Source organism: Phycodurus eques, chromosome 2, assembly GCF_024500275.1.
Source record: "Phycodurus eques isolate BA_2022a chromosome 2, UOR_Pequ_1.1, whole genome shotgun sequence".
NCBI classification, from domain to species: Eukaryota; Metazoa; Chordata; class Actinopteri; order Syngnathiformes; family Syngnathidae; genus Phycodurus; species Phycodurus eques.
Window position 1 is genome coordinate 31694605 of NC_084526.1, and position 17284 is coordinate 31711888.

The 17284-nt window shown below is 38.3% G+C and overlaps 1 protein-coding gene across 50 annotated transcripts in view; it reads right to left on the bottom strand.

The window, feature by feature from the left end:
* Positions 1-17284, bottom strand: part of madd (MAP-kinase activating death domain) — an 83671-nt gene that overhangs the window by 17074 nt on the left and 49313 nt on the right. For 10 of the 50 annotated variants that reach the window (XM_061670273.1, XM_061670264.1, XM_061670270.1 and 7 more), the window contains 13 exons: positions 17110-17160; positions 14838-14941; positions 14552-14635; positions 14146-14304; positions 13542-13662; positions 13302-13364; positions 10157-10277; positions 9746-9851; positions 9547-9657; positions 9368-9475; positions 9106-9270; positions 8925-8997; positions 4187-4293 (listed from right to left, as the gene is read on the bottom strand). In XM_061670273.1, the coding sequence (XP_061526257.1) occupies positions 4187-4293; positions 8925-8997; positions 9106-9270; positions 9368-9475; positions 9547-9657; positions 9746-9851; positions 10157-10277; positions 13302-13364; positions 13542-13662; positions 14146-14304; positions 14552-14635; positions 14838-14941; positions 17110-17160 (1373 nt within the window). The remainder of the gene's footprint in view (positions 1-4186; positions 4294-8924; positions 8998-9105; positions 9271-9367; positions 9476-9546; positions 9658-9745; positions 9852-10156; positions 10278-13301; positions 13365-13541; positions 13663-14145; positions 14305-14551; positions 14636-14837; positions 14942-17109; positions 17161-17284) is intronic. The other 40 variants (XM_061670276.1, XM_061670292.1, XM_061670272.1 and 37 more) reach the window with 9 other exon arrangements.

Genomic DNA, 17284 nt, shown 5'->3' on the forward strand with positions numbered 1-17284 from the left:
TGAGTTTTTGAACAATTAAAAATAACAACATTAACATTAATGAATGGTGAAGATATATGAACAAGGACACGTAGCTAAATTCCTATTTTGATATGATCAGGTCCAGTGGACCCTCCGAAGTCAAATGCCCCAAAGTCAAACTTTTTTGGGACAAATATGAGTCAAAGGTATTTTTATTTATTTTTATTTATTTTTTTAATTGTGGGGGGGAAAATAGCAATTTCCCTACCTTCTGCTCAAAGACAGCATAAGACACAATCTCTAACTTTTTGGGGACAAACGTGCGTCAAAAGTTTTTTTTTTTTTTTTTTGTTTTTTTTATAAATAGGAAAAATTGGAGCAATTTCCCTCCCTTCCGATCAAAGACAGCACAAGCCAGAAACTCCTGAGCGATACTGTGGTGTGGGGTGTGTTATGACTGATTTCTCTCCCCTGAAGAGACAGGCCAACAATCCTAAAGGCTAAGCTTGTGTAGTATTTACTATTAGAATGCATCAATACCAATTTTTTTCAGACTGAGTACAAGTAATAGTACTTTGAGTACTTGACGACCCAAGTATTGATACTTGATACTGCCATGATGTCTGGCAATTGTAATGAAAATGTTTTTTTTTAAATCAAATAATGTTAACAACACTTGCAATGCAACAAGGCTAGGTAGGAGAACACGGGCTTGAAGAAATTTTGGTGTGGAATTGCAACTATTTATGCTCCAAATTGGAGGCCCACCTACTCCACACTACAAATGATTTTAGAGAAAAACACACAAACACTGACCAAAACACTTTTTGACTCACACCGCCCACTGGAACACACATTATAGCTGTTGGGCTGTCGGTGAGCCATGATTACCCTGTAGCCTTATGTAGATGCTAAGTGATAAATGCAAAAGAATTAAAAGAGGATAAAGTAGTCAATGGGTGGAAAATAAGAGTCATACACTGCATGTTTGCATAAACAACATTAAGACTTAATTTATCTCAAATGGAGGCCTACTACATTACACTGAAGGTATGTTTCAAGTTCAAAATGTGTCATATTTGTTTCTACACCACATGTAAATGTTATACTAAGAAGCTACTAAAAGAGCCTACTGATATACAGGATACCACTGCGGCTATCATATAGGAACAGTATATTTAATCAATCAATCAAATCAATCCAACCATTTATTCAACCAGAAAATAGAAACCCATTGAAATCAATGTCGCTTTTTCATGGTGATCTGGCCAAAAAGGCAGAGTACAATTTACGTCATTACAATACTGTGTGTGTGTGTGTGTGTGTGTGTGTGTGTGTGTGTGTGTGTGTAAATAAAAGAACACGGTACAAAACTACCGCCAATTGGTTAGAATTCATCCAGATGTGAGAGCAGTAAACACTGATCAAATGTATAAAATGAAAGCACAACCAAACAACAAAAGTCTAGCATATCACAACAAAACAAGTTACACAATATATTACGCAGTATAATAAAGAACATAAATGTAAAGTATAACTGATATATAAATGTTCCATTATACTTCTCACTCTTTTAACCTTTATTATAAATTAACTGGTAATGAGCATATTAACTAAGAATGTTAAAATGTTACTAAAACATTGGAATTAGTCAAGGTTGTAGTTTTGGCAACAGTTTGATTCTGGAGCAATTTGAATTGATTCATATGGGAACATTTTTTTCTAAGCCACTGATAGTGTAGTGGTAGATTCGCCTGACTGGTGCGGGCAGCATGGGTTCAATTCCCACTCAAGGATTGTATGAATGTCTGTGCCTGTATGTGCCCTGCAACTCGCTGGTGACCAGTTCATGGTGTAGTCCGGCTTTTGCCCGAAGTCAGCTGGGATAGGCTCCAGTGCACCGCGACCCTGAGCAGGATAAGTGGTGTTGAGAATGGACAGATGGGAACGTTTGACTTTGGAGGTTCCACTATTTGTTGTTGTAGTGCACCCTTAATAATGAATTTGCTCATATTGAAAATTATTCTCTCACTCGTTAAGTCTCATCATCCAAAAAAACTTATGCTGTCATCACATATGCTAATAGTTAAATATAAATGATTATCAGATGAGTGTTTTTTATCCTTGTGTTTTTGTTGTTGGTTTTTTTTGGTAGGCTTTCTCTTCCCATTCAGTATTTTGTGTAAGATAAAAATAAAATCTAATTCCTAAAAGGAGAATATTAATTACCTTTAACTTGCATTATTAATTAGTTAACCTTTTAAACTGCTCATCAGGATCATAACCGAATGTTATGATAAACCAGCATACAGAACAGACAAGTGACAAATTAGAGAAAAAACAATAAGAGCTAAAGATCTGAGACTTAAAGAGTTCAAGGTACAAATACATATTGTTTTGTTGTTGTAGGATGGTTTAATTATAATGGATTTTTGAGAATCTTTGTGAAAATGTGTTTCATCCGTTGTGGTTTTCTTTGGAAGGGGAGGGCTGATTTACCCAAATAGCTCATGCTAAATTGCATGTTCACAGCTAACAGGCTGTGGTTACTGTTGGTGGGCATGTTGTGCGTGACTTACTCAGATTGTGATCTTTTATAAAAATCCCAAATAGCGAATGCTAAATTACATATTCCCTCACTCTAACAGATTGCAGGTGCTGTTGGGAACAGGTGTAAAAGTTGTGGAGACCGCAGTATTTAAAAGAGGGTTTCGGGCTTCAGGTAGGGCTGATGGTTTTCATTAACCATGGATAATTTAAGAGGGTACCACAAGTACAAAATGAAGTTTGAAGTCACAGAATTGAAGGTTTTAGTGGAAGACAAACAAATGTATGACTGAGTTAGAGAAAATAAATCTATCACTCCAATAATTTCGGGGAAGCCAGCAACCGCATAAAGCCATGTTTTGTTTGATGTAACTCATTCTGAGTGCATGGCAATTCCATGTGCCCATCCTTCATAACACTGTGTTTAAAACTTGGGACAGCATGCCCGAAAACTCCTCTGTAATAGGCCAACACCAGACAATTGTCACAGTGCTCTGAAATGACCCAGATGCAAGGAAACCCAGAGTTGAAGAGTTTCGTCATCGGTGATATGGCATGACTCCTTGTCACTGGCTCTAAGTCAGCCCTTTGATCATTCAGAAGCTTAGGACATTTTGGTTTCTGACCTCTCAAAAATGTTTACACAGGTGGAAAAGCTCTGTTCTCCTGTCGCCTCTCATTTTGCATGCGCCATTTGCACCTGCCTTTCACATGCACTACTTCAAGACGCAAAATCAGCCATCGCAAATAGTCTCAGTTTGATAAATCACATTGCGCGTGCTGAATTCATCTACTTGCATATACTCCTCACAGAACGTGCAAAGTGAAGTATGTGGTTTGGCAGACACAATCACAGGTGCGCCTAGTTAGTAGCACTTTTCCACGTATTTACGTGAGATATCAACTTTGCGTCTTTTTTTCCCCTTGTGCAAACCTTTCGTAAATCAGGCCCTAAATATTTTAGGAGGATATGTTTTGGAAGAATGGTGGTCATCATGCCAGTATATTCTATGGCAATGTGCACCAACACCAACTAAGACACTTTTAGGAAGGCTCCTCCTGTAATTTGTCACCAGTCTGTCCAAACTCACTAACTGTGCAGATGGGAAGACAAGACATGACAATGTTTGAGGGTCCAAACTTAAAATATCCAGTTTGCTACTGAATAGCCAATTATTAATGAAAAGTCTTTGATCAAGGTCATCAGTCTTACCACTGATGCACCACACACACACACACACACAAACACACACCAACATTTAATTTCATCCCCACCCAGTAAATGAACAAGTTTTATGTCATCTCCCAAATGTGAAAAGAAACGTGGAGGGATGTGTTTATACTTTATATTGTTTGGGAAATGCAAGCATGCAGGCAAACACACTAACTCAAAAAGAATAAAGCTAAATCAACGTAAAAGACAAATTCTTCCTCTAAGGAAACTATGAGAAAAGGCCAATCGAACATTTGACCAGTCTTTTCTACCTTTGGACTAAAAGCTAAAGTGGATAACACTAGAGGAAGACAGTCACGATGTGAAAGGAAATGCAAAGTGGAGAAGTGAGGAGAAAGGCATAGCGTCAGATGGGATGAAAACTCGATTACCATGAGTGAGTTTTGTTTTCAAGCCCTGAAGTGAGGTTTGAAGGCTCTTTCTGCGGTGATCCATGCTACTTACCTGACTGTGCATGAACTTTAGGTTGATTCCTTCCAACGTGACCTGCAGCAATCCTCCCTCTCCACTTTTCATATCTTGGACAGGAAACTCTCCACCGAGCTCTGGACCTAAGGAAATAATTCTAAAGTTTAGTGCTAATTAGGACAAGAATTTTTAAGAAAAAGTTAAAGGCTAACATTTGTCTGATTGTTAATATTGTCCATAAAGGATAGGCACAGTTAAAGCACGAGCAGAGTCTGAGGATGTTCTTATCCATATTTGACCAGGATTACATAAACGTTTTGGATGTATAATTCTGCAGTCAACATAGGGAGCCCTCGGTTTATGACGTTGCTGACATACGTTTGAAGATCACTAACAAAATGCACTGAACTAGTATGTGGAGCGACAAAAGATCGCATCATCACACAGCACAAGGGGGCACGCTCGGTTACAGACATTTTTTCTATGGTTTTCTATACAAATATTGAATGTAATTATGACTTAATAGGGGCGCCCCAGTCCGATGTCAGCAAAAAAAAACAAAAAAAAACAAAAACGAATTGGGCATCGGACTGGATCTAAAATCTCTGCTTTTATCATCTACAAGCAGTCCATTCCATGCTCCGCTCCAACACTTTTATCCAGTAGCACCCAGATAGTCAGCAAAGCCCACATGATCACAACAACAGGTTGCAAAGGTGCTGACATAGTAGCAAGGAGTAAGACTGAATTTTGCTTGCTTAAAGTCGTTTATTGACACTCCAGTTGAAGTTCACTGGAAAACTAAACTCATATAATGAAAGAATTACCCCTATTGAATGTTCAAATACATCACTGACTTTGTTTCTTCGTTTTCGTTCACAAACATCGCTAGCAAGCAAAGCAAATTTATATACCACATTTCATACACAAGGTAACTCAATGTGCTATACATGATTAAAAGCATTTAAAAACAAAGGTGGAAAAAAAAGATATCAACTTTTAAAACTGGGGGGGGGGGGGGAGTACAATTAAAACAGCATACAGTGGAAGAAATATCATGTAAAAGTGGAAATGCTCTAAAAAGAGCTGACATCACTTCAGTTGGCAACTTATCCATTTGTGTGCAGCTTAATAACTAAATGCTGCTTCACCATATTTGCTTTGGAGTCTGTGCTCCACTATTTGACCTGAATCTGTATATCTCAGAGCACGACTGCCTTTATGTCCCATTAGCATTTCTTTTATTTCCTCGGGACCTAAACCATTTAGTGATTTATAGGCCAGTAGCAGAACTTTAAAATTTATTCTAAAACTGACTGGGAGCCAGTGTAAAGATTTTAGAATTGGAGTAATATGCTCTGACTTCTTTGTTCTGGTCAGAACCCGAGCTGCAGCATTCTGAATGTGCTGCAGCTGTTTAATGCTCTTTTGGGGGAGTCCAGTCAGAAGACCATTACAATAGTCAAGTCTACTTGAGATAAAAGCATGGATGAGCTTATCTTGGTCTGCTTGGCACATGCACAGCCGTCACTCTGGATATGTTCAGATGGTAGACGGCAGCTTTAGTAATTGATTTGATATGACTAGAAAGTCAGGTCGGAATCTATCAGAACACCAAGGTTTTGGACTTGGTCTTTGGTTTTTAAAGAGAGTGACTCCAGGTATTTACTAATAGCAATTCACCTTTCTTTATTGCCAAAAACAATTATCTCAAGTTTTGTTGTGGTTTAATTGAAGAAGATTTTGGCTCATCCAGTTATTTATCTGTTTTAGACAGTGACACAACACCTTAATTGAACTATAGTCATCTGGAGACACTGCTAGATATAACTGTGTATCATCTACATAGCTATAATAAACAAAATTAAAGTTCTGAAGAATTTGAACCAAAGGTAGCATACACAGGCTGAACAGCAGAGGTCCAAGAACTCACTCTTGAGGGACCCCATACGTCATTACCATTTGAAGAGATTAAACACTTCCAATGATTACAATAGATTTGAAAAAGTCAGATGGTATTGAGTCAAAACAACTCTATGGTTTCAGCTGCTGAACCGTTTTCTCTACAGTTTTTTTGGTCAACTGTATCAAATTCTGACATGGTAATAGATTTTGTCCTAACTGGCTTCAGATGTAGTATAATTTTGCTTATTTTTCACTAAAATAAGCAAATGTATCGCATTTATCTAAAACCGCATTTATCTAAAATCACCCAGTATAATTTCTTTACACTGAAATAATGACTTAAAAATAACAGCAATACCATCGCCTTTTTTCCCTTTTCAACACTCGTTCATAAAATTTAAATTTGCTGGTGTTGCCTCATTTAAAATGGTATTACAGCTACTTTATGTTAACCACGTTTCATTTAGTAGCAAAAAGTCTAGATTAAAGTTTGCAAGGATGTATTTTATCAACACTGATTTATTACCCAGTGACCTGATATTGAAAAGAGCTTGTCTCACAGAGATAACTGAAGAAAATTGTTTGATAGATTCACATTTTATCCTCACTAAGTTTGTAGTTCTACTTTTTTGTGGCGTATTTCTTTGACAAACTTTCTGCCCCTTGTAATTACAGGAATTAAAAACGCCTGATCTCCATAGAGATCTGACTTATTCTGGAAAAGATCCCACAGATAGTCAGATTTGAAGATAAGATTCCTCCTGGGCATCTTAGTGGATGGTGGTTTCAGGTGAGGGGGGATGGGAGGAAGATCTTGGTGTGGTGTACGCTGGATCCCAATATCGACAATAGCCTTCATCCTGTCCATCACACCTAACGGGGCATTTAGGCTAATAGAGAGTGAGTTTTGCGTTGGGCTATGCTCCAATGGGGCAGGGAGGGGTGTGGGAGATTCCAAGTGCTGCCTTATCTCATTCCTCAGGTGACGTTGGTGACTCAATCTGTGCCTCCTGTCGCCTTCTCTCTTTTTCCTCCGATTGTTTGGGAACAACTGCAGACTCCTGCGCTTTTTGTCCTTCAGCCGTGTCAACAAGGCCCCCGTTTTCCTTTCGGGCCGCTGAATGATGTACAAGGTAAAAAAAATTTGGCAGCCAATAACTTAACCCCTTGTCCATTTAGACAGAAACCGTCTTCCTTGTAAAGATGTCTGCGCTCCCAAAAAACACAGAAAGTGTCAATGAAACTAGCGGTTAGTGCAGTACACACTTCTTTGAGCCACTTATTTAATAGACTGAGCCTACTGAAACGTTCATCGCCAAATCGTACCATTGGGATAGGTCCACTCATAAAAACCTCAGCATCCCAAACATTGCACTTTAAAACGACCTAGCTCAAAGCTAACACACAAAATGAAAAACACCATTGACGAGCTAACAAAAAAGAAATTGCTGCACATATCTCTCAAAATTATGAATATTGGTACACAAACGCTGTATAAAGATAAAACTCTCTGGCATATATTCTTCAAATTCTGTGAAAAATGAATTATAATAATATTCAATAGCGACTTCTACTTTCTTTGTTACTGCAAGTGTGTATCTCATTGCATGTTGCACACTGCAGAAGTGTATTGAGGCACATTGAGAAAGCAAAGGATGTTGCCACAATATACTATATAATATATATAGATAATATATATACTATATAATATTTAAGAAAATGAATTAAACTGGAATTGTACTTTGAAAGTATAATGTGTATTTATGGTATAGGTGTATTTTATATATTATGATTTTTCATAGTTTACATATTTATTTTTAATTTAATCTATTTAGATGTAGTAATGAAGTGGTTATGTTGCAATTTAAATATATATATTTGTTACTGGTTTATCTGTATTTATGTTTTTTTTCCATTTTATGCAATTGTAGTACATTCTTATTTTTAAAGTTACTTTACGTAACCAATTGGTTAATAATAAATGGGTCAGTTTTTCTTACGTCTACTGTTGCTGATTATTGTTCTCTGTTTGAGTAGCTTTATCAAGCCTTTTCTAACATTCCATACTAGAAAATAAGTGCGTATGATTATTGCTATTATTGGATTGGACTGATAACACTATCGGACAAAATTTAAGGTTGCAATACCGGATCGGAACTAAAAAAAGCTGGATCAGGACATCCCTAACTGTTAACATTGGTTAGGCATATTCCAACTTGCATGCAATTGTAGGTTATGTCACCACTGGAGGAACGGAATGCAAACCGAGGACTTCCTGGATCGGGGCTGAATCCGCTGTTTGCGGAACGTCACATGACAAAACCCAGAAAACAGATTAGCAGGCTTTCTGTGTATGCCGTAATTCCTAGCAAAACATTGGGTTTCATGGGTTCAAACGATAGTTTGTGAAAATGTAGTTTTCATTATGGCTGGCGTCTTCAGACTAAAGTTAAATGCATTTATACAATTCTTATTTATTTTTTTAAACAGCATATGATGCATGTCATCATGAACAACGCCTAAACATCAGATATTGTCATCTTTGGTGGCTCTGTGGTGACATCTTGTGTTAGGAAAAAAAAGGAAATTGTAGAGATTAAAAGTTCCTACGGGTATTTTGTCACAGTCCCCATTGCCATTCACCTAAGCCGAAAGTAGGGGCTTTGACCTTTTTTGCCGAATGCGGAAGTAGACTGCGTATAAACGGGATTGATTTATTGGAATGGGTAGTGGGAGCCTTTTACACAAACTAGGATAAACAGTGCTTTCTTTTCTGTATTTGAGTTAAATCTGATATTGATCTCAGCTACCTGGGGCCAGCCCACACAAATAAAACCAAGTTATTTTACGTATGTTACCATTTATATACCTGGTTTGGAGCTTTGTTGTCTGGCTGCAGCTCTTTCCATACTATCTTTAACACAGTAGTAGAGTTCACGACACTAGAAAGCAGAGAGGGACATACTTTATATTAATTATTATTTTTTTTTTTATAAAGACAAAAAAGGACGACTCTCCTTAAGCTGAGGAAAAACAAACAGACTTCACACCTTTTTGGTATAGAACTTATTGAGTTGTGTCTCTTGGCCGTTACGTCTCCAGAGACATAAAACCTTGGTCTTGGGGCAGTAAGTCATGTTAATGAGCTTCTCGTACCACCAGCGCTCGTACACTGTGCCAATGTTGCTGCGAAGGACTATGCAGTCATCACATACCTGAGACATCAATGAGCAAAATGTAACATTACAAAACTCTTAACAGCACCAAAGATAATTTTGTAATATTAAATCATATATTAAAGACTATACAAACCTCCATGAAAAAAATGTCCCCAGTGGTATCAGTACCAGCATGTACAACAAACGTTTGTTTCTTGATATGACGGCTTCCACAGGGCCTGATAGACAACTCACGACCATTCTAAAAGTACAGCACAAATAAGTGACGCACAAGACTCTAAACAGACACATCAAGAGAGAGAAAATACTGACCATTTGGGTCAATTTGTCCAGCAACTCATTGATCTCTTGGCTGGAGGTAAGGCCAATGTGGGACTTGCCCATCAAGCGCCTCACTTTCTTCCTGATGTCATTTTTGCTCACCTAGAAAAGCATTTCCGGGAAATAATGTTTACTATCTCAAGGTATCAATGCATCTATTATATGCTTTGATACAAATAAAGTTTCTTACTTTCAGCATGAGCATGTATGCAATCATGTTGTGTAACAGGGTAGCTAGGAGTTTGTCCTCATCGTCCTCCAGACGCTTGCGATCATGTTCTCCCAGTGACAAGTATCTATTGAAGGCAGAACAGGAACATGTTTTGGGTATACTGTGGAAGGTTCATACTTTTGGTTTACTGGTTTTCAGCAAGAATTCTACTCAGAACTAAAAGAGCACTCACTGGAGTGCAGTCCTCTGCAAAGGCTGAACTGTTAAAATTATTTCTGGGTTCTTTTGGAAGTCATCTGTATTCTTGGAAACATGCTAACTAGCTAACCAACCAACCAAACATCAATCAGCCATCAAAGCCAACGAACGACCCACAATGCTAAATAATTATACAAATCATTTGAGACTAGGTAATAAAACATTTCAAACCTTTCAATCATTTCTTGAGGTCCCTGGTCCAATCCCATCCCCTCACGCTCTAACATGACAGCATCCAAATAGGCATCCTCCCAGAACTGCACCTGGTCCCACAGCGTGGAGCGTTCCTTACCTGTAAACGTCACATCTTTCAAAATGTGCAACGCCCCATGCTGACACATTCTACAGGACAGTCAGTCTACAGGGATGATCACTAAACTCAAAGTTCATACAACTCATCATCATATGCGACATCATATCAGGTCAGCTGTCATTGCAGCACGGTAGAACCCAATTGAAAGAGCTTCAACGGATCAATGTGTGTTCCTCCCATACCTTTGGCTTTTTGCCACACTTTTTCTGCTAGTCAACAATGGAACCCCGTCGTAAATGGAGGACCCCTTGTATGCTCAGTAAATTACTATGAAGTTAGCAGAACCAAATTACCATCAGAAAAGACTGGTGCAGTGTTTGAGTGTCATCATGAGCATCAGAGATTGCCACTAGCTGTGTGGATGACTGAGCAAGTGTTTTCTCATTGCGCCGGTATGGGTTCAGCAAAGATTTCTCTTTTTCCCTCTTGAGCACAACTATGCTCAGTAGAGCACAAAAGTATATGGAGTCATTTGTATGAAGGCTACCTGTACGTAAATGCACTGTAGTATTGAGCAATAGTTTAGCCAGACATTAAGTTAAAATAATTTCGTTTCATGCCCAGGTATACTGTAGTCATTAGCACATCCTTAACACTATTCATTTGTTGTTAATCAATGTTATTTTACACCAGTTTTTTTTATTTCTAGATTTGAGTGCATTAGTTTGTCCCTTCAATAATGCCGTGGCTCTCCCCCCTAACCCCAAGTGTAATCAGTTGTGACATCCATTCATTCATTCATCACATTCTGAAGCGATACAGTAAATGCAGGCATGTAAATGTTTCCCACGTCCTCATTAATAGTTATAACTTTTTTTTATTTTATTTTATTTTTTTTTAAAGAAGTATATAACACTAGGCTGCTCCATGTCTGCTGATTGATGGGTTATAATTTACCCTAACATCAGTGCTAATTTTATTAGTATGTCCAATCAGGTCCCTCTGCTGATCACTTATTAAATTTACAATTGATTGACTGCATATCAATACAGCAACATGGCGCAGGACCCTGTGATGTGACTATTGCGTATATGTACATTGCGATGACGATGCTCAAACAACATATTGTGCAGCCCGAGCTGCTAGGTCGATTGAATAGCTGCCATTACAATAGTGGTGAACTTCATTTTGTACTTGTGACAATCCGCTATATGCAGAATGTCACATGACTTAACCCGGTACAGGTTATTGGACTTCTGTGTATGCTACGCTAACGAGCATGACTACTGTTTGATGACATGATTGTTTCAAGCCGAACTTTTAAAATTTTGGTTTCTTGACAGAAAATGTCTTTGTACAAATGTTAAAGTCCGCCCAAAGTCTTCTAAATTTGACATCAGACAAAAGAGTCTTGTTCACCAGCTGGACAATAATGAATTGGAATTAAAAAAAAAATAAAAAATAAAAATCATCAAGAATCTGAAATCAAAATGGTAAAAATTTTAAACATTATTTCAGCTTCCAGGTGGGCATGTCGTTGAATGGTCTGAGAAACCCACCCACCTCCCTGGAACTTCCAGCTGTCAATCAAATACATGCCTTCTCCCACAGCTCCTAAGCGGGGAGAGGAGAATTCCCAGCGCCGAACATTGCACATGCTCTCGCAGGCCACAGAGAGGCTTTCAGTGGCGGTCAGGCGGCCTCTGAACCCTGCACCAGGACAATTATCCCTCCTTTGCCTCTGTTGAAATTCAGCTATTAATGGAGCTGCTGTGGCCGCCGAAGGGTGCACCATAAGCGGCCACAGGAGTGCAATCTGCACAGTTTGCCCTCAATGATTTTTTTCCCCCCTCCTCGCCCCACAACATCGCAGCTGACGACCACAACGCTGTTGCGCAAAACCTACGGCAGCACCTCTAACTGCTGGCAAGCTGGCCACGGATTCCATCTGGTTCACCACTGCCTTGCAAAGCGCATGTAGGCAAACGGCAGACGTGCTACAGCCCAAATGATGCAACACACACTACACTTCAGGGAAGATGTATTTTTTCGAGTTGTTGGCATAGTTTGATGGCCCATTGCACGCTATACCGGTTATTATGAATAAGAAAGTGGCAATTCCGCTTAATGGCCACTGCATGGAATAAGGGCGCTTGGTGTTATATAGGAGAGGAGGGAACTCGTGCCAGAAGCACAACCGTCAAGTCAGCATTATTCCCCATAATTCTGAAGCCTACTAAGCCAGACAAACCATTTAAAGGCTGAGGAAAACCCCTGCAGGTGTTTTGCGTTAATTAGCTGACAGGATTGGGACACAGGGACCCTACAATTGTTGAACTTTGTCATGACATTCTAATTTGGTGAAATACTGGATTTGTATATTTTTTCTGCCATAATCATCAAAATTGAAACAAAGGCTTGAAATATTTCACTTCGTGTCTGGTGAACTAATATACAAGTTTCACTTTTTGAAATAAATTGACTTTCCCTCGATATTCCAATTTTTGGGCACATACCTGTATCGTAAATAAAAGTCAGTACAATGTTGTTCTCAGTCTTTGCACATATTTTCAGCACGTATCGTCAAACATTTTATGTATTTAGAAACAAAACACGACAATGACTTTGGGGGGACTTTAAATACATGTACATATATCATTTATTTACACAAATATGATTTGTAAATACGAACGAAGCCTATACACATCAGCTATTGTAATTTTTGGTGACTCTGTGGTGACATCTGTTCAAAAAACACATTGTAGACATTTAAAGTTCCTACGGGTGCACGTTCCCCTTCGCCATTCGCCCGAGCCAGGAGGAAGTGCTTCGACCTGTTTTAAAAGCCGAAGTACAAGAATTAAATGTGAGCTCTACAAAGTGAGAAGTCAGTCATACCGTCTGTTCCAAAGGTCAATATCGAAAACAACGTACGGCTTTTAGAGGTAACTGATGGAGTGAAGAAACCCACATCACACCAGATATTGAATTAAGAACTACTTTGTGAACCACATTTCCACCCCACACAAAGGAAAAAGGGCCACAGCAAGAGATTAGCCCTACTTAGCGAAAAGGTTTCCATGGCAGCATCCTCTAGTTGATCCCAAACGGAGCTCTTATCACGGCCTGGAAGATTTTCCCAGGAGGAAAAAGAAGCAGGAGAGAAGAGAAGCAGAGGGGGTTAGGCCATAATTGAGAAGCGTTAATGCCAAAAAGAGGAGTAGACTAAGCACTGAAAACACAAACAACAGGGACAAAGAAAACCAAATTGACAGAAGTGAGTCCAACACAAACTGAACATACCCAACAGGCCTTCGCAAAGATAGATTCTCATACTGATGTCCTCCATTGGCTGAGTAGGAACCCCCTTTGCCATTGCAGACGCATGTTCTTTTGCACCAGGTTTCAATGTGTGAGTCTTTCCCTGCAGGGGCGGGCAACAACAAAAAACATTTGTTACAATCCAAATTATGCTTTTATTTTTTAAGTAGGTTGCCTCCATTTACTTATTTATATTGCATCAGATGCACCTCATACATTACTTGCTCCCAGATGCAGATGTTACTGAATGAAAGCAGATTTTATGATAAAGTAGAATTTGTCGATTACTGGGGTCAATTTAGATTTTTCATCATGCTTCAGACAACAATTTCAAAATGCTTTCCAGACTATTAAATTCCTATTTCCTCCCAGATTTTCAAGTGTTTTGTATAGAATTTTGTATTTAAACCAGTGTAACCTTCCAGTGCAAGTTTCGTTACTGATGTTTTCTGGGATCAACTCTCTCATTACTTGAAATCCTGGTTTTACTCCAAACTGGGCTTTAAAATTGGCACATACATACAAATAAAATAAGACAGTCATTTTTATATGAAAACTAGTCTTGTGCGATAATTCCTGAACTCACAAAAACTGAGCTGGTAGCAGGGTTTGTTTCAATCTCACTGTCAGAGAGGGTCCCTCTGGACTGGGCTAAATGTAAAGCACTTCTCCCACCCAGGCCATCTCCAACTGTGCTGCTCAGGTCACTGTCAGCACCCATAGTCTCTCCAGAGCTATTGCTTATCTAAAGGGACACAAAACATAAATTCTTTAAAATGTTTTTAGTTGACGGCTTTTGACCTTTAATTGTTCCGTTGATCAGTGTGGCTTTACCACCTTTAAATATTGCTCTTTATATTACACATTTTTAAAAACAGATTTTGTTGACAGCCACTGAAAATAAGTGCCTAAGTGTCATCTAGGATGTAACATGAATGTAGCTTGACAAGACAATAGCAAAAAGCACTAGGTTTGAGTTGGTCCTGCCCTACCACTGTGCTCGCCTCGGAGTCTTGGCTGGTACTTCTTGTTAAGATGGGAGGTTCGGAACTTGTTACAGACTCTGTGTCACTTTTCTAGTAAAGAAAAGGAGAGAACACAAGATTAAAATAAAATCAACAGTCATTAGATTAGTGACAAGCAATTACTACACAGTGTTGTTTAATGACAGCGGTGTACTTCTGTCAGGAAGCAAGACCAGACTATAGCAGATTTCATTTACCCTTTTTGACCAAGACAGATTCTATTTGATAAAGTCTATCTCCACCATGCATTAACCTGGGATCCCGAGGTGACACTGAGACCGCTGTCAGCACTCATCTGAGATTTCTTCTCCTCTGCATCAGTCACTTGGGGGCCCTGCTGCTTTGCTCCTTCAGCTCCTGAGGACAAATGCAACTGTCAGACCCATTATCAGTATTTCTTTAGCAGTCTTACCTTTCTGTGAGTCACCTGATTCAAAGCCAGCACCGCACATTAACAACACGAGCAAAATATGCAAAGTCTTCACTTCATTTATGCAACCTTTGGCACATAATAGTGTGTAAACTGCGTCTAGTCATAACATCAAATGTGACCATTATAAATGGAATGAAAACTTTCATTTTCATCACTATGGTGTTACAAAAAGTACAATTGCAGGAACTGTTTTAATTACATTAACCAGAGACATGAATGTCGTGGCAATATTGGGATTTCAAGCATCTTTTAAGCACAAAATAAGTGTAAAACAGATCTTTACTTCAGAAATGTATGTAGGCATGATTTTGGATGTATTTGATTTCTTGAATCAAAACCAGTTATAAAATTACACATCCATTGATGGTATATGTTGTTCTAAATCTGCAGGGTTAGGCAGTGAGGTTTTTGGATGGTGATAATGTAAAAACACTTGAGGAAAAAAAAGGTAATTTCAGGAGTGAAAAATAAAAGAATGCGAATCATTTAATTAAAAAACAAAACACCAAGGAGATATAAAGTGAGTTGTGTACCACCATGACCTTCTCATTTTTGCTGAAATCTCAAAATAAATTTGATGTACTTATACATTAAAATATTGCTTTGAAATGAAAAAGAAAAAAAAAAAAAAGAAACTGAACTCATGATATCATTGAAACCCCAATTGTGGCATTGTGAATTTATATGAATGGTGAATGTACGTAAACTGAGAAAGATTCATTCAAGTGTAAATTAAACTTTAGGAGGACCAGACAGTGAAGCAACAAGGGAGCAAGCCCAAAGTGCAGTAATATTGTGAAAAACAATCACAAATGAAAACAAAACTGCAAAGAGCGTGAAGCAGTGTAACACTCCATCACAGACCGCAACATTAACTTTTCGTCAGTGCTGCCAATGTGGCCCAAAAACACACAGACACAGGCAGTTAGGCATGCCGACAAACTGAGAAACAAGTGTAATTGGTCTAACTGTCACCCTCGGTGGATCATGCCACATTTAGTTATTTTGTAATATGAAACATTTAAAAAAACATCTTTAATAAGATCTAAAAAATAAATAAAAAGCAATAAACTGTAAAGAATAATAAAAGAGAAGGAAAGGGCAGCATGTGTTAATTTATGCTAATTTTGATGCAAGGTCTTACTATACCTTATACAGTGGTGTGAAAAAGTGTTTTGGCCCTTCCAGATTTGTTTGTCATTTTTTGCATGTTTGTCACACTTAAATGTTTCCCATCATCAAACAAAGACAACAAGTAGACACAAAATGTAGTTTTTAAATTAAGGTTTTTACTAAGGGAAAAAAAAAATCCAAACTTACATGGCCCTGTGTGAAATCATTATTGACCTGCAGCATGACAATGATCCAAAACACACCAGCAAGCCCACCTCTGAATGGCTGAAGAAAAACAAAATGAAGATTTTGGAGTGGCCAGGTCAAAGTCTTGACCTGAATCTTATTGAGATACTGTGACGTGACCTTAAAATGGCGGTTCATGCTCAAAAATCTCCAATGTGGCTGAATTACAACAATTCTTCAAAGATGTGGAGGAATTTTTGCCCACTCAGCGCTGTAAGAGACTCATTGCAAGTTATCGCATACGCTTCATTGCAGTTGTTGCTGCTAACGGTGGCCCAACTAGTTATGGGGTTTAGGCGGGCAATCACTTTTTCACAAAGGTCTATGTAGGGTTGGATTTTTTTTTCTCCCTTAATAATAAAAACCATTAAAAATCTGCATTTTGTTGTCTCTGACTAATATTTCGATTTGTTTCATGATGGGAAACATTTAAGTGTGACAAACATGCAAAAAAAATAAATAAATCAGGAAGGGGGTTAAACAGTCACACCACTGTAGTTGTAGAAGAAAATGACTAAAATGGGTCCATATAATGTATTCCATTTAAAATCTTATGCTATCTGACTAAGAGTCAACATTATATCAGACAGTCACACTAATGCATATGCATCAAGTTTAGAGTCCCTTTTGTATGTCGAGGTAAAGACATAGTTGACTATAAAAAGACAGAGAGGGGTGGAAAGAGTCAACAACTTAATACCCCAATCTTTTTTTGATGTGTGAAGTTTCTTACTCTGTGGTTTTTCCATAGATTTTTGCTTATCCTGGTGCTTGCTCCACAATTCTACCCAAGATGCATTGCAAGCAAGGAGAGAAAGACAGATAGTCAGAGAGCAGGTTGAAAAAGTATGTATGACGGATGAGCATTGAAATCAAAATAAAATAAAGTTAAACATAAACCTGAAAAA